The 27,869-nt window shown below is 46.8% G+C and overlaps 1 protein-coding gene across 2 annotated transcripts in view; it reads right to left on the bottom strand.

Moving 5' to 3' along the window:
• Window positions 1–27,869, bottom strand: part of VPS33B (VPS33B late endosome and lysosome associated) — a 792,141-nt gene that overhangs the window by 693,361 nt on the left and 70,911 nt on the right. For both annotated transcript variants that reach the window (XM_086958170.1, XM_086958171.1), the window contains exons 3-4: window positions 12,247–12,327; window positions 11,454–11,515 (exon numbers count right to left, since the gene is read on the bottom strand). In XM_086958170.1, coding sequence (XP_086814296.1) covers window positions 11,454–11,515; window positions 12,247–12,327 — 143 coding nt within the window. The remainder of the gene's footprint in view (window positions 1–11,453; window positions 11,516–12,246; window positions 12,328–27,869) is intronic.

Below are 27,869 nucleotides of genomic sequence, written 5' to 3'. Positions count from 1 at the left end.
TGGTGATGAATGTTTTCCCTGCCGAGGCAGGCCGGTATGGCATGAGTTTTTTTATTTTCTTCAGCACGAAGAATGCAGCAGAGACCACCTTATTTACATGGTAACCAAATGATAACTTGTTATCGAAGATAACTCCCAAATTCCTAACCTTAACAGCAGGAACCGGGGGAGAGCCCATCTGACTGGGCCACCATGTTGAGGAACATTCGGGGGAGATCTTACCGAAGGTCATAACTTCGGTTTTCTCTGCATTAAGTGTCAGGCAGTTACTGTGCATCCATGATTGTACATCCAGTAGCCCCTCCTGAAACTTAGCTGCTACCACTGGACCGTTCTTGTATACTGCCAACACAAGTTGGGTGTCATCCGCGTAGGTAGTCAATCGCATCCCATGAGATTTAATGACCCTCGCCAAGTCCGCAACGTAGATATTAAAAAGCATGGGACTTAGCGAGGATCCTTGAGGGACCCCAAAGAGCAGTTCAGAAGTGGGCGAATAGTAGTTGCCCAATTTGACTGCCTGTTTGCGATTGACTAGGAAAGAGGCTATAAGATCTTTAGCCAGATGACTAATTCCAAGGGCTGCGACACGGTCGACCAAGATGACGTGGTCGACCGTGTCAAAGGCAGCAGACAGGTCCAACAAGATAAGCACTGCCGCGCCTCCCGAATCCATGATCTCTCGAATTTCATCTGAGGCTTTTACCAATGCTGTCTCAGTTCCGTGTTCCTTCCGGAACCCGAACTGAGTATCATCTAGGAGCTTATGTTGTTCAATAAACTCGGAGAGCTGTTTATTCATTATTGCCTCTACTATTTTGGCAGGGAAGGGAAGGCAGGCAATAGGCCTGTAGTTGGAGGTGATGGTAGGGTCTAAGGAAGGCTTCTTAATCAAAGGTTTAACAATAGCCTTCTTCCAGGTCTGTGGATAGACACCGGTTTTGAAGATGGAATTGCATATGTTGGTCAGCGGCTGGGTAACAACATTGTGTAGTTGGTTCATTATGGTCGGAGGGCATGGGTCCAATGGAGAGCCTGATTTAATCTTGCCAACAAGTACGTTGACCTGATCTTCGGTAGCTGACTGAAACTGAGTAAGGGAAGGATACTTCAGTGCTGGTTGAATGGTTAAATAGGCGGTTCTTCCTGCCAGCTCTTTGGAGAAAGTGGAATAAATATCCATTACCTTAGTGGTAAAAAATGTGGCTAGTGCGGTACGAAATTCCTGCGAATTCTCTATTTTAGATCCAGCTGGAGGATTGGACAGAGAGTTCACCACTTGAAATAGCATCCTAGCTGAGTTCTGTGCGTGCTCAATTCGACCAGTGAAGAACAGATTCTTTTGTGTACTGATGGCTTTTTTATATATTGCTAGCGCACTTTTATATTCTTGTTTAGCCGAAGGACTATAGTGCTTTCTCCAGCGCCTTTCTAAATTTCTACAGAACTGACTCTGGAGCCGCAGCTCCTCTGTGTACCACTGAGCAGAAGGAGTCACTCTATTGGGGCGATAGATTTTTTTCAGGTGCAACTTCGTTCGCTGCTTTTAAGATCCATTCCTGAAATTTAGTGGACATGGTTTCAGTGTCGCCTCCGTTTTCCGGGGCTGATGACAACAGGAGATTTGAAAGATGTGGTATATCTACATTTTTCCACATCCGTGCCCCCACTGATGCTCTAACGCTGGTCTGAGGGGGTTTGAGTGGTGGCACCCGAATCCTAAAAGTAATGGCTTGGTGGTCAGACCATATCAGAGGTAAAATTGCTCCTAGCTCAATGCTTTGGTCATTAGTGAACAGGCCATCCAGCGTGTGTCCGGCTTCATGCGTGGGGCCCTTCACCAGCTGCTGCAGTCCTATTGCCTGCATATCAGTGATAAGCTGGGATGTATCTTTATTTTCCATATTTTCCAGAGGAAAATTAAAATCCCCAAGAATTGTATAAGTCGGGGATTCTATTACTGATTCCATAATTTCAGTAAGCGCAGCTAGGAATTTAGTGCGCGGCCCAGGTGGCCTGTACACCAGGGTTCCTTTGAAAGCCTGTTTATGTGTAAGATTAATAGTAAATGCGAAAGCTTCGCAACTGGTGCTTTGAATAGGCTCAAATTTGGCACGATAAATTTCCCTATAGATAATGGCTAGGCCTCCGCCTCGCCCCGAGGCTCTATCTTGTCTAGCTACGCTATAACCTTCAGGGGTAGCTTGCACAAAATCTGGGCCTGATGCTTCATCTCCCCATGATTCTGTGATGAACAAGATGTCCAGTTCGTGATTAATAATGCTCTCCCTGATGTCCAGACTATGTTTGGGGAGGGAACGTGAATTAATAAGTGCGGCTCTAGTGTACTATGCCGCTAGGGAAGGGGCACCGGCAGTTATAGATGAATAGGATGTGGTATTTATCGCAGGCCGGGGAGGTGGCAGCGTGAAAGAACAGCCTACACATGATATGGACGTGGATATTGAATGTTTTAGAGACGGCAGTACTTGACAAGACGTACCCAATCCCGTGTTCCATTCCTTCAGCTGAGTGGAGGTGTAGCGTAGGGTAGATGCGTTATTCAGGATGTCAGTAGGACCAGGGGGGGTGGCCCTGGGCCCGGATCTGGCTCGGACGGGCGCAGACGGCTTGTCTTAGGCGCGTCTTCGGCGCGCGCCCGCTGCGCTCGTCCGCTGCGCATCCTAGGCGAGCGAGGACTAAATAGCTCTCTCCCGGAAGTGGAGAAGAGCTAGACCGCGTCCCGCCCCAGCCCCAAGATGGCGGCTGGTGCTCGTGGTCGAGTGCCCTATTCCCTTCGCTCTAGCGCGTCGGGTAGGTGCCAAACAGTGTGCAAAATTATGCTAGGATCAGTGCAATATTAGTATCTTCGTAATCAGCAATTAAAAATACACTTTTTAAAATTTGTCAAATTTTCTAAAATTCATTCAGCAGCTTCCTAAATTCGTTTCTAGCAGCCTACAAGGTAAATAAAAGGTTTCTATATGAAAACGATCAGCGCTAGTGCAAGTTCAGCTTCGTGTAATGTGCAAATGGTATCAACAGATCGGTGGGCTCCCTCGCTCGAAATAGCTCTCTCCCGGAAGTGGAGAAGAGCTAGACCGCGTCCCGCCCCAGCCCCAAGATGGCGGCTGGTGCTCATGGTCGAGTGCCCTATTCCCTTCGCTCTAGCGCGTCGGGTAGGTGCCAAACAGTGTGCAAAATTATGCTAGTATCAGTGCAATATTAGTATCTTCGTAATCAGCAATTAAAAATACACTTTTTAAAATTTGTCACATTTTCTAAAATTCATTCAGCAGCTTCCTAAATTCGTTTCTAGCAGCCTACAAGGTAAATAAAAGGTTCAAATTTTCTAAAATTCATTCTAATGATGTATGTACCATGACATTCAATGATGCATGCTATGTGGTGTTTTTCAGCGGGCAAGGCCACCCTGCAGTATGCAGCGGTGGAGTTTGCAGGTGACCCCACATTCCCCCGGGGGAACATTCCCAATAACCCTAGGGTATCTTGGAGTACAATAGTTTAGGGTTGTTAACTGGGATGTGTACACAACCAGATTACGGGGTTAGCGGGGGAGCGGGGTGGGTTGGAGTTGTTAATTGTTATAGTTTACTGCTGCTCAAAGTGAGATTGTTGCTGATGTCACACCATAAGTTTCAATCGTTTCCAGGGCACACCAAAATATCCCCATTGAATACATGCGTCTACGCTCCCGGGCACGATACACCACATGGACGGGAAACCACGAGTTACGAGGTACAACCTTCCACCACTGGCACACCATACATATGACACCAAAGATGTCCTGGCATAAATGTATCGCTTGGAAGATGCGCAGGCTAAATGATCATAGGAAGACAAGACTAGTACATTCATATCTTATCAGGCATGGAGCAGATATTTTCCTTCTGCAAGAAACACACTTGAAAGACACATCGAGACCCAGCCTGAGAACTAATCGCTGGGAGAATTTGTTTACATCTAGCTACTAAATCTATTCTCGCAGGGTAGCAATTCTGATATGAAAAGGAATTCCATGGAAAACATATCAGACCATTATAGACACAGAGGAGCGCTATATACTGCTGCAGGGCAAACTATATCATCAGCAGGTCATAATTGCTAACACATACCGCCCTAACACTGATAGTCCTGACTTTTTTAACAAAGTATGGCACGGGATTCAGTCTCTGGGAAATGCAGCTAAAAAGAAAGTTGTAAGCATATATTCCTCCTTTCCAAATGTATATGTTCACCCCCATCAATGGGTATATTTTTCTTTTTTTGGAGATAGCACAATACGAATTGGTTTGAGTGATAGTAGTTCTTTTTATTTGTATTTTTCACTTCATTTCATCCATTTCACTCATTTGTAATTTTTCCATTGAAGAAGTTATTGAAGCAGAGCAAGAGAGAACAGCTGACACGTGTTTCGCCCTGTGTGGCGAGTAAGGCTAGGGCTTTCTCAAGGCTATTTATATTCTTCCAAAACAGCAATGTATCAGGATCAATTTCATGCATTTTCACAAAATATAGAAAACATCATCAGAAGGCGACCAGATTTGAAGAACGGTCACCGTAGAATATTGCGTCTCATCACCGGGTAAATCCGCCACGCTGGGAAATGCAGCGAAACTGTGGGGGGGGGGGGGGGTCACTTCAACGTTGTACTGTCGACACAGGAAGACAGAGTGGGCGTTTCCCGCACACACCATCCACAAGCGGCAGCTACACTCTACATATAATAGAAGACTATCACTTAATAGACTTGTGACGCGCACTACACTCCACCATCTGAGAGGGCACCTGCGTAACCCAACAACATACTGCATAGTCCAGACTGGACTTTTGTTTAACCTCTAATCACCTGCATTCATGGGTTGTGGATGTCTCACACTACCCACGGACACTCTCAGATCACGCTCCCGTACTGATTCAGCTGCGAGACCCGTAGCCCTATATCCAACTACTACTTGGCGATTCCCACCCAAAGCACTTCCGTGTTTGGGGAAGAGATACACAACAAATTAAGAGAATATTTTGCGCACAATGAGGGAACGGTGGACTCTGTGGGAACTACCTGGGAGGACTTCAAGGTGGTTATCTGGGGGGCTTGCATAGCATTGCAGCCAGGGGTCCTCAAAGATATATGATCTACGCTGACAAAAAGTCATTCATCAAATCAAACTACTGGACACTTTACCAACTGCCAGAGTTAAAGTGGATGGGCTCATATCAGAACCAATACAAATAACACGGGGCACCAGTCAGGGCTGCCCACTTTCACCCTAGCCATAGCCACAGAACTATTAGCAGCTAGACTTAGACAACACCACACGAATTGTGGAATTGGATTCACCTCCAGAGGTCTGATTGTGTCAATGTACGCTGATGACCTGACTGTATATCTTATAGAGGTGAATTTTGCACCTGTGACTAGAGAACTGGTGCGCTATGGGGTCCTCACCGGGATCCATATGAACTGGGCCAAATCCACTATAATTCCGTTAACGTCAGGCACTATCCCATTTCTTTCGGAATTTCCCATAAAGCGGGCAGACGGACCAATGAGGAACTTGGGAATCTGGATCAGTAGTGATGTACAGGAAATATGGTCGGCAAACTAAGGTAGGGTAATGGCTGAATAGACGACAGAATACAAAGATGGAAAAATTCGCCCTATCCCTAGCGAGTCGCATCACAATCACCGAAATGATTATTCTTCCAAAACTGTTATATTTATTTGTATGTAAACCTATGCCATTAACTGAACAATCTTTTAAGTGCCATCGGTCCAGTATAATTGAACTTGACTGGGGGGGGCCAGGGGCGGAAACAACCCAGGATATCCTGGGATATTCTCACATTACCATTTGCGCAGGGAGGCATTGGCGCATCGGACTTCTAGCTGTATGCTTACTGCACCTAGGCTCAATTCCTACACTTCTGGCAGCACCCAACACCATTTCAACCGCATGTCACCATTGAAACAGATCAAGTGCCCCCCCTGCCCCTAGACACAGCCCTCTATCAACAATTCAAACGCCCCAGTCGCAAAATCGACACTGCAGACACACTGAGATGGGCCTGAAGCGACTTGCCAAGAGAGCATAACAAACTGTGCTATATGCAACATCCTTGCCTGTAGCGCCGAACACACTGATCACACCATTACTGGACAATGCTGCAAAAATCAGAGCGCAAACACATAATATCATAACTGGGGGTGATCTTTTCACTGACGGGACGTTCCTCAGACTGCAGCAAATGTGCAGCTCACCACAATACTCAGCGCTAGACATGCTATTGTATTACCAGATAAGAGTGGCATGCAAAGCAAGATACAGTACATTTCCTGAGGCCCCGTCGTAGCCCACACTGGAACACATCATCACAGCCACCTCAGCCCGCAAATTAGTCACACAATTGTAAACTATTACTCAAAGAGAGTTCCTGATTACTGTCGCACAGTCACACACTTCCTGGAAGGTGGGATGAGGATATAGTTAATGTCAGTAATACAATAAGATGGACTACGTTTGCAACTATGTAAAATGTAACTCGTAATTTCTCAACGACGCAAACAAAAGGCGGGGAATTCACTTAATTGTTTCATGTTTATTGTAAAATTTTAACAAAAATATATTTTTTTAAAAGAGATCCCCTTGCACGTGGGTGCAGTCAGTGGCTGGGGGGACTCCACAGGTGGTCTTCCTGAGTTCTGAGGTGAACGGTGGGAGACAAATCCTTTAAGTTCTGCTGGTGAGGTACAAGGCGATCCAATTGAGGGTGTTTCTTGGGTTACGATGTCTGTTGATCAGGATGTGGTGGAAGAATGTGTCAAACGGGGTGAACAGGTCCAGGAGGATGAGGGCTGCTGTTTTCCGCAGTCCGGAAGAGCTCTGATGTCAGCGGTGCCTGCGATCAGGGCTCACTCAGTGCTGTGATTAGCTTGAAATCTGGAGTGGGCGGGGTCCAGAAGATTGTGGTCTTCTAGGTGTTCGGTGAGTTGCTGGTTGATCCCTTTCTCAATGAGTTTTGATGGGTAGGAGAGCAGAGAGATGGCGGTAGTTCTTTATATCGGCTGGGTCAGCAGAGGGTTTCTTCAGGAGGGGCCTCACTTCAAAGTGTTTCCAGTCCTCAGGGGTGGAGACCGCAGTGATGGAGGTGTTCTGGACCTTCCTGAGCTCGTTGCCGATTGTCTTGCTTCCGAGATTGAAGACATGGTGGGGGCACGGGTCCTGAGGTGCTCCCGAATGTATGGAGTTCAAAATGGTAATGGTGCTTTGCATGGTGAGGAGGTTCAAGTGGGTGAGACAATGTTCAGGGTTTGTGTTCGTGGAGGGGAGCTGGTTGAAGCGGTCGACTGCGGAGGGTTAGTGTCCGAAGTTCTCGTAGATGGTCAAGTTCTTGCCGTGGAAGAGGTCAGCGAGGTTGTCACACAATTCCTGGGAGGGAGTGATGTCGTTCTCGTGGCTGCAGGATTGGTGAACGGTTCTTTGCTGTGGTTGTTGCTGGCTTCGATGCGGACTGCCAGGGTGTGCTTCTTATTTTCCTTCAGAAGGCGTTGGTACTACTTGAGAGAGGTTGTTGCCGAAAATGCGTTACTGAAGAAATAAACCTTAAATCTTTGATCCTGGTGTCTTTTGACTGATGGGAGAAACTCTACACTCCATGCCAGCCAAATAAAAGTATATAAAATATTAAAACATATAAATAAACGACAGATTTTGACATGTATCTCGACAGTGCCAACGTATTATTACAGTAGAGAGTAATTGGCATGAGAAAACACTGAATAATACAATACCTTACAGATTCAATTCTAAAATTACTTTACAGAAGAAGAGAACTAGGGTAACACAAGGACTGGGTATTGTGATTTTATCTCACTGTGTGGATTTCCTCTTTCTGCTGTACTTAAACATCCATGTTCATGAAACAATAGAAAAGCATGAACCAAATATGAGTTTCCATTGAGTCTAGTAGTACATTACTTATCACCATTGTTGGGGCATAATTTCCTTTGAAGGCTTTGCCTCTTTTTAATCATAGGTTGAATGTTCACCCAAAAAAAACACTATGCAGCCTTCTTTTCTAAAGCTTTGTAACCAGAAGAAATGGGTTTGTTTTCCCACATCCTCAATTGAACAATACTGTGCGAACCAGAGAAAATCTGCTTATTTCCCCTTACTTCGGTTTCCCTATCTGACAACGAGGGAAATGATACAAAGTTTGCCAGTTATACATCAACTTGTTCAAACCTTATTGTTGTAATCTATGTATTGAGAATTACCTTTCCTCCTGACCCCTTTCAGTCTCTTCCTTTTCCTATACCCTTCCCCCACCCCCTCTTTCTCCCTCTTGGTACTTACTGCTCTTTAGAACCTTCATGTGGAGCTCACAGTAGAATGTTCTGTGAGCTTCTATGACAGTTGGTGCTTGAGAATCGTGTCTAATAAACACAGTTCACCTGTACGTTGGAGTCTTCATTATTTCAACAATTATCTTGCCTATAACAAAGGTTTCCTCTAGTAGACAAGGAGTTACAACACAATGAAATCAGTGCCATTCCGTAACCACTCTTTTCTCAAACTCTAGTAATCAATGCCTCACTGTCATGGTGGGGAACCACAGCTAAAGTCTCTGAACTCTGTGTCCTGGCTTCTGAATTTCTTCAACAAACTTTGAAGATTGTCACCAGACTGCATGAACATCTAAAAGATGGCAAGAGGCATTGCACCAGCCCATCATACTTGTTCAAGTGCAAGGATTTTAGTATTTGGGAGATGTTCATCAACTCCGTTATGTGCTAGGAATATCTAGGAGAGTCTGACGTGCAGTTTTCTTCATAAAAGTGCCCTTGATAGCTATCACTGTCTATAGAAAAAGCACTTCAAATACTTCATTAGTCACGGTTCTAGTGTTTAGAAACGCATATGCCTTAGACAGCCTTCTCTGTATTGGCCATTGACTATTGTCTCCTCACAATTAATGGACCAACCCCCCTCGTTTAGGCCCATTCATAAAGCTAGTTTGCAGTATTTTTCGAGGAAGGTTTATTTTCCTAGTTGTCAATACTTACGTAGCCAGGGATAGTTCAATAAAGGCTCTGTGCTATAACATGCATTACAAGTGTGTTTATTCAAAGCATGGTCCCACTCTCACTTTGTTGCTACCCTACAGTGAGATCGAATGTCCATTTTAATCAATGTGTATGACTTCCAGCAATTTTCCCTAACACTTCCACTGTGCCAAAGAAGTCCCTTCAGACTCTTGACGTGAATAGGACTCTCTGAAATTAGATAAAACACAGGAAATTATACATTCCAGTAACTGTTTGTCATTTACAACCACAATCCTACAGAGATGGTTAGGTACAAGAAGTTTGTAGTGACCTAGACTGCATTCTACATAATTACTAGGCAGGCAAAAAGTCATTACAGACTTCCTCAGAAATAACCAGATTGATGATATTTACAGAGCAACTTCCTGGAGATCAGTCCACACAGTTGGAACCAATTCTGCTTAGACTCAGCTTCCAGAATAGATACAAAAGTAAGCTAAACTTCTCTCCAAAATATTTTGCAATTAGAAGGTTCTTGTCCATTAGCGTCTTACCTCCTTCTACACTTTTGATATGGTGTATCCCACTAACAATATTGGTATGAGCATAATCTTAATTATAACTTTCCAAACCAGGGCAATAAACCGCTACAAAAACGTACATGTATGAGCTTGCTGTTTGTATTTTTTAGTCAGCCTTTATGAAGGCCAGCGAAGATACCATGATTGAAAAGGAAAAGCTACTGGTAAACCTAATTCTCCATAATTCATGAAAGACTCCCTCTTCTAAACTTGATATAAACTGCCTGATTCATAAAAATAAACATAAAAATACAGGCACTGATTTTCACTTCCTATGGCCCCATAAAAATTAGGTGAAGATTCGTTTCCGTTCCAATCCTGAAGAGGACTGACTCTCAACCTGGGCTGAGGTATACCTCCAACCACTTGTGAATGCTAAGAAATGTACACGTGTGTGGGCATTCACAAATGTCCAAAGCAAACCATGCATTAAAATGTACATTTCTTACCCCTTGAGCGGACTTGGGACAGCAGATTTCTCTTCAATTGCAGCAGAGAAATCTGCAGTGACAAATATATTAAGTCTGCCATCGCTTTGTGAATTCCTAGTGGGTGTAATAAACGCAAAATATGTGCCGAAACTTTCGTTCATGACTGAATTTACATTGGTGAATAGGTTCCAAAGAGAATGGACTTAGATGGACAACCCTACTTACGTCTTACACAAGATGCAAATTGAACTGCCTGTCACCTGCTCTATTGAGATGACACGGACAGTCATGGTGCTTAAAGGCAGTGTGCAGTTTTTCTCTCTGTAAGGCGGTAATACTAAACAGTTCACTTCTTTTTGGTTTTCAGTCTATAGAGCATTGTCTCTACATTAGCAATTCAAAATTTTCTTTTGCTACAATGGGAAATATACCTTTAGAAAAACAACTCTATCAATAGAAAAAGAAGAGGCGTTCCATCTTAAGGTTTCTGAGATTACATATGTAGGCAGAGCTAATCAGTGCACATGCATTTAGAAAAAATTCCATTCTGTCTAATAAGTAAGACACGAGTATTACATTTTCTGACTTGACCTGGTAGGTGCCTATACTCATGAGCTTGGAGCCCCATACATGCTTCTAAGGATGTTTGCAAACTACTACCTACATCATGAGGCTCATACTAGGCAGCATAAAGACAAATTGATACCACCCCACTCACATTGAATGTAATGGAAACTTTCTGAAAAAGAGTGTTATAGCTGCAATCTTATACGTTCTTGGTACATCACTGCACGATTTAAATCAATGCAATCTTAGGGACTATGATATCCACTAATATTTTCATGGTGTGCAGAGGAGAGTCAAACAGGATTGACATTGGTCCTAATTTGCTCCAAAGGATTGCCACCTTTTCCCTGCGATCTTCTCCTATACTGGCAGATGTACTTGTTGTTTCTGGATGTTGGCTAGATTAAATGTTAAAAACAGCCTTCCTCACCTCTTCAAATGTTATCATAAACAAGTTCCCAGGCATTCGTTCAGATCAAAAGACACAAGAGGTGGAAACGACACACGCGCCAGGCTTATAAGCTATTAAGATCTTGAAGCGGAGGGCAGAGTTGTTATCCGCCTTCCCAGCAGCAAGGGACTAGATTGTTTTATGCCAATAAGATTATTTTACGAAAAACCCTTGAATGGGTACTTACCGAAGCAGTATTGTCCTTATTCCCCTCTGACTTTTTCTACTTCACTGATGGACTTTTTCTTCATTTATATCAGATCTTTAGTGAATTTTAAATGGTGCTTTATACAGCCTACTGTTTTTGCTTTTTGCAAAAGAATATTCTTGAAAGTAAGGATAATAAAACTTACTGATCACTTGTGCTGTAAACTGGTTTATTCTCCAATTTGTAAAGTTTATCCACTTCATGTTGCTGATAAAAAAATAAAAAACAAGAACATCGCTGATAAGTTATTTATTTAGAAAATATTCAAGTTCAATTAAATATATATTTTAGCAAGAACTCAAACTAAACCTTATCCGATGCATAGTACCATTACCCCTGCCAACTGTAATCCGTTCCATTCCTTTTTGTTTTAAAAACGGACTTAAAATTTACAGCTTCAGTTTGGTAACAACATATTTTCTATATGTTATGGCATTAAAAGTGTAGTGTTCCAAATGTAAAAAAAAATCCAAACCATAGTCGAAGGAACCGGATTTTATATTGACTGGTTGTTGAATTCTAAGTAGTTTATTCCACATTTAGAAAATGTATCCCAAGACACACTTCCATAATAAGAATTAACAAAGGCTAAAGTGACATACAGTAAAGAAAGGATACAGAAATTAATAAATACTGAAATAGATATGTCGTGGGAGGAACAGAACATTTTTTAAACAAATCGCCCAACAGTCATCAAAAATCAATTACAATTTATTGGTCGGCCTACATTCCCATCTATGTTTACGGTTTGACATATACAAGTGCAACCAGGTTAAACTATTTTAAAGGCATACTATCTTCAGCAAGATTGCCTATGTTTTGCCAAAGTTGCCATGAAGGGCCATGTTTACAGAATTCTGACACGTATGCACCCCTGTTCACTCTGTGGAGCCCCAGTGTAGTTCCTTATGACCAAACGTAGGTGGCCGAGCACTTACCTTAAGAATGGAGACATTAGCGATCCGGTCCAGAGGGCTCATCAGGTCAGGCTCGATGAATAAGTCTTTCTTCCCAGGAAGCTGTATAACACAATATTATATTTGCCATCATCTAACGCGGTTACTCAAAATAAATTTGTATTTGCAATACTGGCAAAGCTTAATTTGCAACTCTTCGTTCCAAACTCTCACAATTTATACATCAGTTTCAGATAAGCATCGACATGCAATTCACCTTGTAGTTCACACTGTTATACAAGCATTTGCAATGCAATAGGTCTCGCATTATTAAAGTTAGAGCTATTGGCATTGTAAATGGCAATGCCTTTTATTTATGTTTTTGCTTTTAAAACATAAATAAAAGGCATTGTCATTTACAATGCTAATAGCTTAAACTTTCGCAAAAGTGAGACCTATTGCATTGCAACAGAATATAACATTAGGTGTAGTAAAGAGCACAGAAGATTTCAAGGGGTAGAGAGAAGTGAGTGGGACGGACAGGCGAGAACACGACTGGAGGGAGGGGAAGGTTTGCAGTCACAAATTAAACTCCAAAGAGATACTAAATGAGAGCAGGAATAATGACACGAGAAATATCAAAATAACTGAAGAAAGAGCTCATAGGGAGATACAGGAGAGAGGGGAATTTCTAGCGTGAGAGAGAAAGAAAGGAAAAGAGAAGGGAAAAGAGAACATGGGTAGAATAAGACACAAAGGAGAGGAAAACAAGTAGGGAGTGAGAGAGAGGAAGAACTAGACAGAGGAAAATTGAGAATGAGGGGTGTTTACAGCCAGAAAGAAAGGGTATAGAGATGGAGAAAGGAAGACAGAGGTGGAAACAAAGAAAGGAAAGATGGTGTTATAGATGTATAGACAGAAATACAAAGAGCTAGAGAATAGGACAAATAGTTGCACTTGGTGATATGGGAGGTGAAATGAGGGACTAGAGAAAGGAGTGACAGAATGGAAATTAATTATATATGTTCCTGTTAGGGAAGGTTAGCGCTGGGAGCGCTTTAATTTCACTTTTAGCCTTGGGAGCGCTTTAGTGCTTGCAGCCCTGGAAGAGCGCTTCATTTTCTGCCCGTAGCGCTGTAAATCGTATTTAGCGCTAAGAGCGCTTTATTGTTGGGAGCCGGTGCCCACCCGGCGTGGATTTGCCCCACTAAATTGTTATTTAGTCTGCGAGTTGCCACCTCGCTTATGTGCCGTTTTATTTCTACTTCGGCTGCCCACGCCGATATTTGGATTGCCTTGCCGCCTGCCTGTCTGAAAACGGGCCGCCGCGCTGCCCGCGGCGACCCGGAAGCTCTTGGCCGGTCGGCCAATCCGCTCACGGCCGACCGGAAGTCCCGCCTCCTGAGGTCCGGGAGAAGAAGGCCTGCCGGCGCATGGAGCGCCCTGCCGGTCCTGGGTAGCCCGGGTCCCCAGGAGGGGGCCCGGAGAGAAGGAGGAGTGTGGCGCCTGTTGCGGGGCTCCTCTGACCTGAGGGAGCCCCGATCCAGAAGAGGAGACGGGCCGTGAGGAGCAGAGCATGAGAGGAGCCCCGCCGGAAGAGAGCAGCCGGTGAGTGGGGCCCAGGGCTGATGTGAAGTTAGAGTCCCCCGTAGGGGACTCCGTGCCTGCCTGTGTGTATGCCTGGGGGGGAGGGGAGAGGGGGGGGGGGAGGGGGAGTGTGTGCGCGAGGGAATGTGTGTGCATGCGTGACTGTGTGTGATTGAGAGAGAATGCGAGGCAGGGGATGTGCACGGCGACGTGCGCGCCCTCGAGGAGGAATCTGAGACAGCGAGGCGCGTGGGTGATCGCTGTCTCACATTCCCCCAGACACGCCAGCAAAAGATGTCTTCGCAGACAAAGCATGCTTTGCATGCTTTTTAGGTCTGCTCGACCTAATAAATGGCTAATATTGTTAACATTTTGTAAGGTATAAAAATATAAAAACAGACGTTACCAATGAATCATTAAGGTAATGTAGTTAATTATTAATTGGTACATAAGCCAGAGGTCAAATGTGCCACAAAACGGTCAGGCATAATTTCATCACCAACAAGGAAACTAATTCATCAATAGAAGCAATAATATGCAGGTGCACATCACACAACTAATGAAAGATCGATTTCAACAAAAATTCAATCATTTGCGGATCATATTTAAAAATCAGTTTGAAAGTCATCCTTTTGCCCTGTTCACCCATATTTGTTTGCTGAATGATACAGGTTGTAACTGACTCAGACTGCACCTTGGGCTCTGCTAACCAGGGCCGTGGCCAGTGGTATGTTTAAAAAGGTGCATGGTATAGGGTACACTTACAATCGACAATGACAAACCTTAAAAGTCCCTAGTAGATAAAAGGGCCAGAGGGAGTAATCTACCTATTATATCTATCTATAATAGGGCATGGAGGTTCAGGGGGCCACAGATTTTCTGCACTTGCATGTGTACACTGTTGAGCACCTGCTTTCATTTGAAAGACAGCCTGGCTTTGCAGACAGTCAATAAAAGTAAATTGTATTCAAATTCGAACTTGGCGGTATGGGCACTTTAACAACCTATTTTTACATAGTAGGCATGCGACGGTCTCCCCTAGGTGTCCAAGCGGTGGGGGCTGGAGGGTATGTAAATATAGGCAGGGACCTTATGAAAGATGTTTGATATGCTTTTGTAAAGGAAAAACTGCCAATCTGAATTTTCCCAATTGTAGGTACTTAGCTCGATAGGCTAGCATTGCAATATTTTATCTAAGTATAACTACTGCTAGGAAAGGAGTAAAAAATGTCATTTAAAGACTTAAAAGATTGGTATTGATAAATTCAACAACTTGCCTCAGTTGAATTTACCATAACTGGTAGAGAAAACAAGCTGTAGAACTTTCTTTTCCGTGAGCCAAAATACAACCTTCATGTAGTCTCTGCTGATTGGTCAGCCGTAACAGGCTTGGACAGGCTGCCTTGAGGAGTCCCTGCTGTATGCTGCCACTTATCTGATGGAGAAATCTGCAGAGGATATGTCATAAGGACGGGACTGGGTAAATCAACTGAGCAAAAAGAGAGAACAGATCATTAAGAAATACCAGCCGTACCTAGCCCCACATCTTGTGCCCCTAGCCAGATGGCAGGCTTAGGACAGGAATGTTCAGAGGTCAGAGGCAGGAGAGCTAAAGTAATGAACCACACTGAGGGTTGGTTTAGCCAGCTCTTACTCCTCTGAAGAGAAATCATCCATGTTGGATTTTGGAAGTGTATTGCTTTGTGGGACAAGCAGATCCAACACTTCAGAGGAAGTTGTCATGCTTTTTGCTGGCACCTAGCATCTAATTGGACAGAGGTGCACCCCTGCTTATTGCTTTAGAACACTGAATAAATATGTGATAGCTGCATAGTCTCTCTGATCTGCTGCCTGAAACTATAAGGAGAACAAGCATTGGCATAGCCAATAGGTCTCGCCTTTGGGAACTTATAAGTGTTTAACCATACAGCACATTATTACCCACTGGGTAGATTTCTGTAATGGAACTAGTACTTATGTAAAGTGCTTTGATACCTTCATTCGCGCTACATAATGCAAACAACAAAAAGGAATGAAAGGAGAAGTGCTTGCCTATTTCTGAAATGGGGGAGCAAAAAGATGTACTCTGTAGAGTTACGCTGTGCCTACCTGCTGTAGATGTTTGTTTTTTCTTCACAATAGTTAGGGTAAAATGCTGAGTGCTAACGTTCTTCTGTTTTGCTTAACCAGAAGCATGTTCATCCGGTCAACAAATGGTTAAGCATCGCAATGTGGTTATTTACTGAAACCCCACGAGGATCGTTCCCTTCCTCCTCAAGACATGACATGTGGCATGGGAAGGGAGGGTTGGTTAAAAAAAATGGTGCAAGAGAGTATCGGGGGCAAGTGAGAACGGAAGCGCTGCAAACGCGCTAATTAAAAACAGATGGTGACATGACCCTGAACAGATGGCGCCCCTGCTCGTAACCGCAAGGCGTAGGCCGTGGGCCGATGCATTTACTAGGAAAGGTGGGACATGCAGCAGCCTTTGCCCAATTGCGTGCAGTCTTTTAGAAAGACACACACCAAGACTTATTGAAATAATGCAGAAAAAAAACACACGCACAAGTGTGTGAAAAGTCTAGAGTGATTCCAAGAGGTCGTTTTCCTAGAGCAGTGTAGGCTCGACTTAAAAAGGACTACCCTGCTGGAATCTGGATTTTCACCAAAGACCTGCACTCTAACCGACTGCACCTGCTGCACAATCTGGTACTTCGGCCCTGTGGAATGTACCTTGCTTCAAGAAGGATTAAGGAGTGGACTCCTTGCAAGCTACAGGTTAACAGAGCCCACCTGCATCATCTCCACCAAGAGTCCCAAACCTGGGGTGCATCCACTGGACTTTTAAGGATTTGGCCAGGTTAATTTTGGTAATTGATACCTAGGAGATTCCAGGCCTTTGGATTTGTGGTTTGGGCAGTTGGAACCTACAAGGATACCTTCAGGAAGCACCACAAAGTTTGGAGAACTTTTGTGAAAAAGTTCCATGAGGTGATCGACCGGTCGTCAATAGTCAAGCCGGCTACCTTTAATTGCAACCTGGATTTCAGGTCATCCTGTTGAAAGCTCAGCCGTTCTAGACTTCCATGCTTTGACCAATGCCTCACCGAAAGTCAAGCCGGAGAACCTTCACCGAATCCAGCATGCTGTGGGGGGTGATCGATGTTGGAAGAAAAAGCTTCAGAAAAGTGTAGAGGTAAAATTTTGAGTGGGGCTTCCCGCTTACTGAAACCAGCCAGAGCTCCATTGCGGTCAGCCTCAAACTTTGACTTTGTCCTGGTCAAGCGCTAGCATATGTCCCAGATAGGGGCTATATGTTTTTAAGTACTATACAGTAGTTAATCTTTAAAACTTTATTTTTCGGTCTCCCTATGATGGATTTTTGTCTTTTTGGTGTCATTTTAAAGATACAAACATTTCCTAATTTTATTAATTGGTGTAGGATGTTTATTGTGTGTTGTGTCTTACTAATAAGACGGATTGTTTTTTTAAATGCTTTACATACCTGTCTCCTAAGTTAGGCTTCACTGTTTATTGTCAGCTACCAAGGATTGAATTTACTGAGACCTTTACTGGAGCTTATACTACATTGGTGGCCTTATTGCCAGTGGTAAGTGCATACTTGCCCCTATCAAAAACCCAGTTTCCAACACTAATATACAAATACTGTTCATCGCAAACGTAGCGCTGAAGGGGCCATCCACAATTAAGAGCTGCTTAAGAGATGCATGTAGAACTATGCAACAAAAATGAGCTGGGGCAAAGATATAGTAGGGAGCACAATATTTTAGTGTATTAAAACAACAACAATCCGGTTCTATTAGGAATTGTTGACGATTTAACCCTGTGCCCGTCAATTTCATCAGGACTGAACCATCAGACTACTACCGGTGTAAAATACAGGCAGTAATTATTACTATTTTTTTTTTTTTTTTTATAAGACCTTTATTGTACAAAGTGCATGTTACACAGTTTCCAGCTTACAACCCCCGGGGCCAGCCGCGTGAATCAATAATTATATGAAACATTGTCAGATGAACACAGCCGTATGGCCGACAGCCCTGAGGTTCGGCGGCGTAGAGTGTTTCATTACAGCACTTACATTCAGTAAACCACTTAGCGTTATAGATGTATAGGTCTATTTATCAAGCAATGATGATGTTCGTCAATGCTGCCAGGCGGATCGCAGCCCGCTCCCACTAATAAGTGTTATCGGTAAGTGTGTCGGTGTGTTTTTTCTTCACAGCGGGCGCGGGGCACTGAAATCATAGGGTGGATCCGTGCAACATCGCAAGTTTTCAATGAACGAGTGTCTATGTAGCTTATTATTCCGAGCAAGAGAGGTTCATGCTGGCGGTGATGTTTAGTTGGAAGCACCCTTGCCATGACAGTCACTGTCAGTAACCCCAGGTGTTTGACGCGTCATAATAGCTGTGATTCGGGCGAGAGAGTCGGTACTGTATGAGACAACCCGGATCTACTTGTTCATCTTCGAATGGTAGGCACGGCGGTCATTTCATTCCGGCTGCTTTCTATGGCAGCAGTGGTATATCACCAATGGGAAGGGGGAAGGGGCCCGATATGTGGGCTAGGATGTGATAGCCAAGTATATGCGTGCAACGCGTACAATTTCTTTATAAACTGACTTCAAAGAGCCTGGTCGAGGAAAGGGACCATTGCATCGATAAAACATCGGAACATTAACAGGGGGAGTATATGCAAAGGGGAGGGGGAAGCGTGGGTGGGTGTATCCATGTGTGTGAAGGAGTAAATGCAATGATGTGGTATCAGTATAGGTCCGGAGGTTGGGAAGTGGACTGTGGTTCGTGTGTATGTCGAGGGGGGTCGCCACTATGGGGGCATACCGAATGTGTCGTTGAAGCCTAGCCTGTGGAATAGCTCACGTCCAGGTTTCGAGGTGAGAAGTTGATGTGTGGAGGTGGGGGTGGGGCAATGAGTGCTACCTTACTGAACAATAGGGTATGGGTTGTGTGCTTTTCAGAACATGAGTGTGACATAAGTAGCGTTTAGTGTGTTGCGCGCAATGTGGCATTGGTGCGAGGGCGTGAGCTCTGGTCCGTATCGCCGGGTCAGTAGGGGGGAGGGGTTGGAGAGGGGGGGAGGGGAGGGAAGACAGAGTGAGTGGGGGGGGCGGTGGGTATGAGCGTGTTGTGCGGTGATTCCTGTGGGGGGTTGCATAGGTTGGGTGCAGATCTCTTCAAGTGATCCCCTGTTCCAAGCATTTCTGCTGGAAGGAGTGGAGGATGTCGTCCCATTGCTGTGCAATTGGGAATTTCCTAAGTCCTGCCGTCTCTTCCCGTCGTAAGACCATGCCTTCCGCTCGCGCCCAGGTGGTAAGGGATAGGTACCAATGTCGTATATGTGGAGGTGTGTCGGCCTTCCACTGCTTGGTAAGCAGCCTTTTGGCCGTGATCAACCCAAGATCCCAGTATCGGGCCGGGACCATGTTGAACTTTGTACGCTTGTACAGTCCTAGAATACAAGCCTCCCAAGTTCTCTGCACGTGTTTGCCAGTGCAATGCGTAAGCAATGCTGTCACCTCATCCCAATATTGCTGGAGGTCGGGGCATAGCCAGAGCATGTGTAGTAGGTCAGCACCCACCAAGGAACCGCGTTGACGGGCAGTGTCAGTGATCAAAAAGTATCTGTTTATTTTTTCGGGAGTGAGGTAGGCACGGTGCAGTATATAGAGTTGTATGATTTTGAAGCGAGGATTACGCGGGACATTAACCGGTCCAACCAATATCATCGCCCACTCCTTATCCGTCCAATCTCTCCCCCTTGTCCGCCGCCCACTTCTCTCTCAGCTGTAAGGTAGTGGGTTGTGTGTGAATCAGGAGAGCTTGCGCTAACCAGTGTATGATGTGGGAGCCGTTGCTCATAACATGAAGGTATTGTATGAAGTAGTGCATCGGTGGTTCCCCGGACATGTCACCCCAAACAGCAGTTAGCATACGGATGAGGGACGCGTGCAATAGAAATTGTCCAGCCGGGAGGGCCGTATCTTCTGCAAGGGTCGCGAAGGGGAGCAGGGCACCGTCAGCGTACAGGTCCCCTAACGTTTCCACCCCCGCAGCTGTCCATATGGTGTCGTCGTACGGGTAAGACGCAGGCATCGCAAATAACACCTACGCGCCACCGCTAGGTACAGCTGCGGGGGGCGAGGAGCCCGGGCTAGTGGATGAAACAGCATGTGTACTTGTACTTGAGACCAGGTAGCGACGTCCGTGGCAGTGTCTCCTAGATTCTTACCTCCCAGCCAACCTGACACCCACTGCATCTGCGCCGCCAGATAATACAGTTCCATATTGGGAACCGCTAGTCCCCCCGATTCAGTGGGCATATACAGCTTTGTCAGCGCAACACGTGGTCGGCACGCATTCCAGATCAAGCCACGAAGTAGGACCTCGAGGTCCCGGAACACCCGGTTGGGGACGTAGGATGGAATATTGGCGAAGTAGTACAATAGCCTCGGTAAGACTATCATTTTCGCCAGGGCTACTCTACTGGGTACATTCAGCTGTAAAGTTTTCCAAAACCCAATTTGTGACCGGATGGATGCAATCGCTCGCATTAGGTTTCCCTCCAAAATGTCTGTAGTAGGGTTACGGTAGATGTGAATTCCCAGGTATCTGAACGTCGTGGGATACCATTGCAACCGTTCGCCACCGATGTAGACATCGCTCTCGGGTGCGTCCGGGTTAAAGGAATAGGCCCCAGATTTGGCCCAATTGACTCTCAAGCCCGACATCTCTTCAAAGGTGTGGAAGATGTCGGTGAGGGAAGTCGGGACAGCGGTCAAGTCTCTAATATAGAGGAGAAGGTCGTCTGCATATAGCGATACCGCGTGAAGGCCATCCGCCATCGGTATACCCCACTCTGCACCTCGGGTCCGGAGAATTGTGGCCAGTGGTTCCATGGCCAAGGAGAACATTAAGGGCGACAGGGGGCAGCCCTGCCTGGTGCCTCTCTGTACGCTAATGGAGTCAGAAAGCAGTGTGCCAGTGCGGACGCGAACTGTGGGTCTACGGTACAATAAGCCAACCATGGCCTCGTAGTCATTCCCCAGTTCGAACTTGTACATGACCGCCCGCAGGTACGGCCATTCCACCGAATCAAATGCTTTCTCTAGGTCAAGCACCAGACACCCACTGTGTGGCAAACGGTGTGTGGCGTACTCCTGTATGCGGAATAGTCGACGGATGTTATAGGAGGTGTGACGTGTTGGTAAAAATCCATTCTGGTCGTGGTGTACTAGGGTTGGCACAAAAGGTACCAATCTCAGAGCTAGAGCGGAAGCGAGGATTTTATAGTCGGTATTGAGGAGGGCCAAGGGACTATAGGAGCCCAGCCGTTCGCTATCTCTGCCGGGTTTGAGTAAGGATATGAGAGTAGCCTCGTTAAGTGTCGGGGGGAGGGAGAAGTCTTCCGTGGCTGCGGTGTACATTTTTAACAGCTGAGGAATGAGAATGTCCGAGCCAGCCTTATAAAATTCGGCCGGCAATAAGTCCGGGCCAGGAGATTTGCCATTTGAGAGGTTGAAAATGGTGTCACGGAGTTCCTCGGGAGCAAGTGGTGCCCCGAGGTCTTCCTGTTGCGTTGCCGTCAAGCTGGTTAGCAGCAGGGGCGATAGATACTCAGCTATGTCGGGTAGTGGGGCACTAAGTCGGGAGCGTATAAACCTATGTAATGATCTACGAACGCCCCATGTATTTGGCGTTGCGTGTAGAGTAACCCTCCCCCTTCCACTTGTATTGCTGATATTGGGGTCAGTTTGCCTGGTTTGTCACCTTGGCGATGTGTGCAAGCAGAGTGCGCCGCGAAGTTGATTTTACGCAAGCGTTCCAGGAGGCGCTCGTGTTCTGCTTTAGCCTCCGTCAGGGGATCATCTGCACCTCCCACTGCGTCTCGTTCAGGGTCTAGTAGTTCAGTCTCTAAACGTGTCAGGCTACCCTCCAGTTGTCGTCGCATGTGACCGTGTGTGCCTAAGCAGTGTCCCCGGGTCACCACCTTAAATGCATCCCATTCAATCTGGGGGGAGGACGCCGTACCAGCATTATCTTCAAAGTATTGGGCAGTTTGTGTGAGTAGGGAGTCGCGGAATGTCGCGTCAAGTAGGAGGTCTGGTTAGAGTAGCCAGGTGGGGACAGGTGGGTGTGGACGTTCCCATGCGATTGCCAGAGTGTGGGGGTTGTGGTCTGAATGTGTGCGTCCCATATATTGTGTGTCTGTGACTAGTGGGAGGAGGTCAGCAGTGATCATGTATCTGTCTAAACGCACATGTAGGGCATGCGCACCCGACCAGTAGGAGTATGTCTGTGTTGTTGGGTTACGCATCCGCCATGCATCGGGAAGATCCCACTGTGTGGCCCAGTTGATTAAGGTTTTGGTGGTGGTGTGTGCCTGGGCATTGGTCGGGGGTGGGGAGGATCTGTCCAGAGTCACATCCAGGACACAGTTGTAATCGCCCCCCAGGATCCATGGGACCCCATGCCAGGTCGCCAGTGCTGTCGAGAGGCGAGTGAAGAAGTTGCCCTGTTCAGTGTTCGGGGAATGCAACGAGGCCAGCACTACGGGCTGTCCGTCGAGTCTGCCACGAGCTATCACGTACCTGCCCTCTGCGTTAATATGTGTGTCCATGACCACCCATGGGGTTCCAGGCCGGATCCATATAAGCGCCCCGCGAGCGAAGGAGGAGTACTCCGTGGCGTACAGCTGTCCGGGCCATCTGCGGCGCAGAGCGTGTACCTCTGCCTTATTTCTTGTAAAAGTGCTACATGAAATTTGTGGCGTTTCAAATATGAGTAAATCTGGTATCGCCTTGACGGTGTGTGCATGCCTCTGACATTCCATGTACATATCTTAATTTCAGCTATGATCGACACTTGTGTGGAGGGCACCCCCACCATCCAATCCCAATCCCTCAAGGGTGGTCTTCCATTGATCCCTCGGCATCCCTCCCCCGTCCAGACCAGACACTAGTACAGTCACATTTGGGGATAACCTAGGCAGCTTCCAGAAGGTTAGGGCGGGATAAAAAACATGGGGTCCAAACAATGCAAAACAATAACAAATACCAAAAGGTCGGCCTCGCAACATGGTGCCGTCCAAACACTTTAGTGTGTTAAATAAGCTATACAAGTCTAGGGGGCGGTAAGTGGTTGGTGTCAATAGCGATATCGTAGTATTGTTCAAAATGAGGAAAAAAGGAAAAGGGATAGGGGGGGGGGGTAAACGTCCCACTCCGGGCCGTGAAAAATTTGCCACAGCTGGTGGGCATCCCCGGATGTCAATCCACCCAGTCGACAATGGAGTATGTCCGCTTGCAGCTACGTGATGTAGGAGAGTTATTGCGGAGGCACAAGTCATTGGCAAAACAGTGTTCACATGCTGCTACAAGAGTTGCAGCCATCCCAATGAGAGGAGTGTCTCAGTGTCACTTGACAAGGGTGTGTAGTGTCTGCAAAAGTTTACTCACTGCGTCTCATCGGCAAGGGGGTCTCACCCACACCCATCTCTATCGAGCCTCATGCATTCCAAGTCCGGTGAGGGTGGTGTTGTTGAAACCAGCTGTTGCGGTGTTTTGAGTCAAGAAGTCTTGGGGGGTCCTCTTCAGGCCAGTAGGTCCGCCATCCGTGGCGTGATGTCAGGGAGATCGGCGGATTGTTGAGAATCCGGCAAACCATAAATGGTTTCGTCGTCGCTGGGGAACGCACGTGGGCTAGCGTTCAGTGCGGAGGAAGGTGTCAGGGAGTTGCTGATCTCCGAGACTTTGCGTAATGTGTCCTGTTGTTCCTGTAGGGTCAGGTCCGCCGGGGGGGAGCGCGCCGCCACCTCCTGTGAGTGATGTGATGCGGGCGATTTGTTCCGGCGACGTCGTCTCGGTCCTCTGGAGCGCGACATCGTGGTGGTGCCCTTGGTCTTTCTGGGCGTCCCCTCCGCTCCGCCATCCAGCCAGGCCTCAACTTCTTCAGGATCAGTGAAGAAGTGCGTTTTGTCCTGCGCCACTACTCGCATTCGAGCCGGGAAGAGGAGTGAATATTTGAGACCTATCTACCGCAATCTACGCTTTGCCGCCAGAAAAGAGTGTCTCTGTCTCTGCACCTAGATGGTGTAATCGGGGAAAAACATTACCGTGGCGTTGTCAATCCGGATGTCGCCAAGTTTCCTGGATTCGCGCTGGATAGTGTCGCGGTCCTTGTAGTTGAGGACGCAAAGAATCAGCGGCCTGGGGTTAGATCCTGGGGGGAGGGGTCTCGTAGGCACGCGGTGCGCACGTTCCACCACGAAATATGGCGACAGCGCGCCCCCCGGTAGGAGGCCTCTCAGCCAGTTCTCCACATGCCCAGTGGGGTCGGCCCCTTCCCATTTCTCCGGTATGCCAACCAGTCTGATGTTTCGTCGTGCCCGTCCTTCCGCGTCCTCCGCCCGTTCTTCCAGGAATTCCACCCTGTTCAGGAGATCACGTACATGTTTTTCCGTTTGACTCAATCGAGGCTCAAGATCAGTTGATCAGTTACTGTGCCCTCCAATGTTGTGGTGCGATTTTGTAGTTTCTTGTGGTCAGCCTTTAGATGAGTCAGGTCTATCGCTACACCGTCTATCTTTGCTTCCAAAGAAGTGAGAGTCTGTTGGGACGCCTCCAGGCGCTCCATTATAGCCAGTATATTATCCAGTTTCGACGTCACAGCGTCAGACTCCATCTTGGGTGGCGATTTGGTTTGTTTCCCCCTAAGTGATGTACCACCTGTGCCTGTGCGTGTCTTTACACCCCCAGTCATGAGCGAGGTGTTGTGTGGAAGCGTCCTCTATGCTCGATGAGGGCGAATCTGGAGGGCAGAGCTGTAGTAGTCGCGTTGGCGCAGCCGGGGCGCCTAACCGTCAATTCTCGGGAGAGACACCGGGTTGTGCCCAGCGGTAGATCACAAGTACTGCGCTGGCAAGGGTCAGCCACGAAGACCTCAGGTCCCGAGCGTGTGGGTAATGGTGGTCTTAGTCTCACCAGGAGGGTCGATGGAGCATCTGCTCAATTCCGTCCCGTGGGCAACGTAGTTAGTGATATTGTCCGAGTGGGCAGGAGTAGGCCAGTAAAGTAGGCGGTGGGGGCGCACACCCGGCAAGGGAGCGCTTCGATGTGCGGTGGAGCTGGCTCTGCGTGGTTTGTCACGTCTCCTTACTGGTGCATGGCCATTGACATGGGCGCACCCCTCTCAACCACCAAGCAAGGCAATTGGGATATCCCGGCCGTATCTGTGGCTTGCATTCACCACCAACAGGCGGGAGGGCGCTGGGGGCCTCAGTTTGTCAACCCCGCTGTGTCGGGGATCGGCCAAGAAAGTCCTGGTCATCTGCAAGTGTTCCTCAGCCGCCCGCTGCCCACGTGCCCAGGCTCCTTACCCCCAAAGTCCGTCCTCGTGATGGCGGTCGCTTTCGGCCTTTCCCAGCCTTCCTCCGTCACCAGGGTCGATCTCTTGAGTATGCGTCCCAGGGGGTAGTCAGGGTTCTTCTCTCTCCAGTATGGGTCTTGTGGGCGGTCGAAGGGAGTCAAAGTGTGTCTCACGACTACGCCGGGGCCAGGGTCCAAAGCTGCCTGCTCCACCTCGTTGCAGATACGGGCCTGTTGAAGCGCAGGATCTCTCCGCCGGTGTCCGCTACACATAGGCGCCCCCCTACTCCAGTCGCTCTGCAAATGCTCACGAAGCCGTGCGGAGGCGTTGCAGCGGCGGCCACAGCGTGGAGGCAAGAGGGTCGCTCAGTCTCCGTCCGCGGCTTGCGTACTTCCCTGGATGGCGCCGAGTAGGCTGCGCCGTTGGGCCTGTTGTTGCCGCCAAAGCCTCATCCTCGCGTAATTGGGCGCGCCGGGACGGGAGCGCCCAGCGCGGCCACAGTCGTACCGCTACTGTCGGTGCGGAACCCAGTGGGTGAAGAGCCTGAGACTCGGCTGACGTGTGGGAGGGGGTTATCTCCGGGTCCGCTCCCAGCTGCGACTCAAACAGGATACAGATAGCGGAGAAACGGCCCCGGGAAGGAGAGCTCAGGTCGGAGCTCTACCCTTCCACGTCCGTCGCCATTGCGCGCCAAGCCACGCCCCCCCAGGCAGTAATTATTACTATTGTATTGGTACAACTTGTGAGAGAGTAAACATGTACCGGTGCAAAACGTGGTACAGTACATATAATCACAAGCGGAATGATCCACCAGAAATGTCTACATATTTAAAAGGGGATCAAATACAAAATGTCAGTTCGTTAATAACTGTAAACGTATTGGGATACTCATCTCATACCAAGTAAAAAGATACAGAAAAGAAGGACTTTGTCAGCAGTCCCGAGGTCAGCCAAAATCCGTTAGAAGTACAGAGAAGGGGAAATTAAAGCACAAGTTAAAAAGGGGCCTACTTCATGTTACAATGTATAAGCTTGCAGGGACTCACTTATAATGAAAAAGCAGATCTACACTGCGGCAGTGCCCCAGTCCCTGTCTTGTCCTTCAAAGAAAAGTTGCGGAAGTGGGTCCTGCTGGATTAAAAAGCATGATTGTCTCAAAATATGACAATCCTAGGTGGTACCTTCCTGATAACTAGACTGTAAGCACAAACTACTGTCCTAGTAATGGTTTCGTCAAATGACTCACTGAACCAACCTGTGCTTGCTGTAATACAATTCACGTTTGCGAGGTAGAACTATATTCACAAATTGTAATTGCATGCTTACACTCCTGACGAGGCTTGAAGCGCTTTACAGCATGTAGAATGCTATTCCGGAACCCAAGGTTAGTGGCTAATCCAGTGCTTAAACGGTGGGTATTGTGATTAGTCTGGTGCTTTCAAGAAAAAACATTACATGCATTTAACCCAGTTACTTTGTGATCGATTATAATAATACTTGTTAGGTGTGATCATTAGTGGGGGCTATGGGGTTTCAGGTGAATGGTTAGTGAGATAGATAAGGTAATGTTAGGCTGCAAGGATAGGATTTTAAAGTAAGTAAGGAGGTGATCTATGAAATTAGATGTCATCCTTTTGCAGAATTCCAATAACAGAAATTACGACAGACAGGCATGCGACTGAGAGGATGTGATACTCAGGAAAAGAAAGCATGCAGAGAATGGAAGGTAAGAAGAGGCTCACTCAGAAGAAAGAAAGTAGAGGAATCAAACCGAAAGGAAACAAGCGGAAAGAAGTCAAGGTTCGTTTTTTCATGCAGGGTTTTAAGAATATAGTGGGAGGTAGCTTTCTGAGATAGCAAACAATAGAAGGATGTAGGCAGGGTCCATACGCTATACTAGAGGAATTAGCGCAGAAAAAATAAAAGGTCTCATTTAACGATCTTCCCTCAATATTCTGTATTAAAGGTTTGTTGTTATTATTATTATTATTTTTTCACTCACTTACTATAATGAGTTATTTGACATTGGCTGAGCTGAGAGGATCTCTTCAATACAAGTTGAACAAGTTACTTACCTTCAGTAACACCTTATCTGGTACAGATGGTATATCTAAGCATCAGATTCCTTACCTTTCAATTTCCCCAGCTGTCAGACTGGATCCAGAAGATTTTTCGTGAGCAGTACCCCTGCGCGGGTAGGATGCGTCTATCTGCTCTGCCTGCTTCGTTGACGTACCTATATAGGTGCCACCCTGGTGTGCTGACGTCAGTTACTTTACATGACTTTCCGCGCCCGAAGCTCAGAGCCATAATGATCACTGACCAGTGGTGTGTAAAACCAGGGCGCTGAAAGGGTGCAATCCTATCCCTAGAAATCCGTTCGCAGAGCGGGGAGGATTGGTGGCTCGGTAAGGGATGTGTGGCTCAGTCATCATCATCATATAAGGCATTACAAAGGTAATTAACTTCTTCATCTGATAGAGACTTCTAGCCACAGATTCTTCACCTTTGAATAGATACCCAAAAAATACCTCCCCGGTGGTGTGTCTGCGTACAAATGTTATACAATGAAGTCCTGCCGCACTGAACGGGCGAAGTGTGCATCCCTGAGGACCTGACTATCGAAACAGATAGGTTTGATAAACATAAGCAGTCAGGCCCACGTTGCTG

Source organism: Lissotriton vulgaris, chromosome 2_1, assembly GCF_964263255.1.
Source record: "Lissotriton vulgaris chromosome 2_1, aLisVul1.2, whole genome shotgun sequence".
In the NCBI taxonomy this organism is placed as follows: domain Eukaryota; kingdom Metazoa; phylum Chordata; class Amphibia; order Caudata; family Salamandridae; genus Lissotriton; species Lissotriton vulgaris.
The sequence above is the reverse complement of the archived record's forward strand: the minus strand, read 5'-3'. Positions and strand labels throughout refer to the sequence as shown.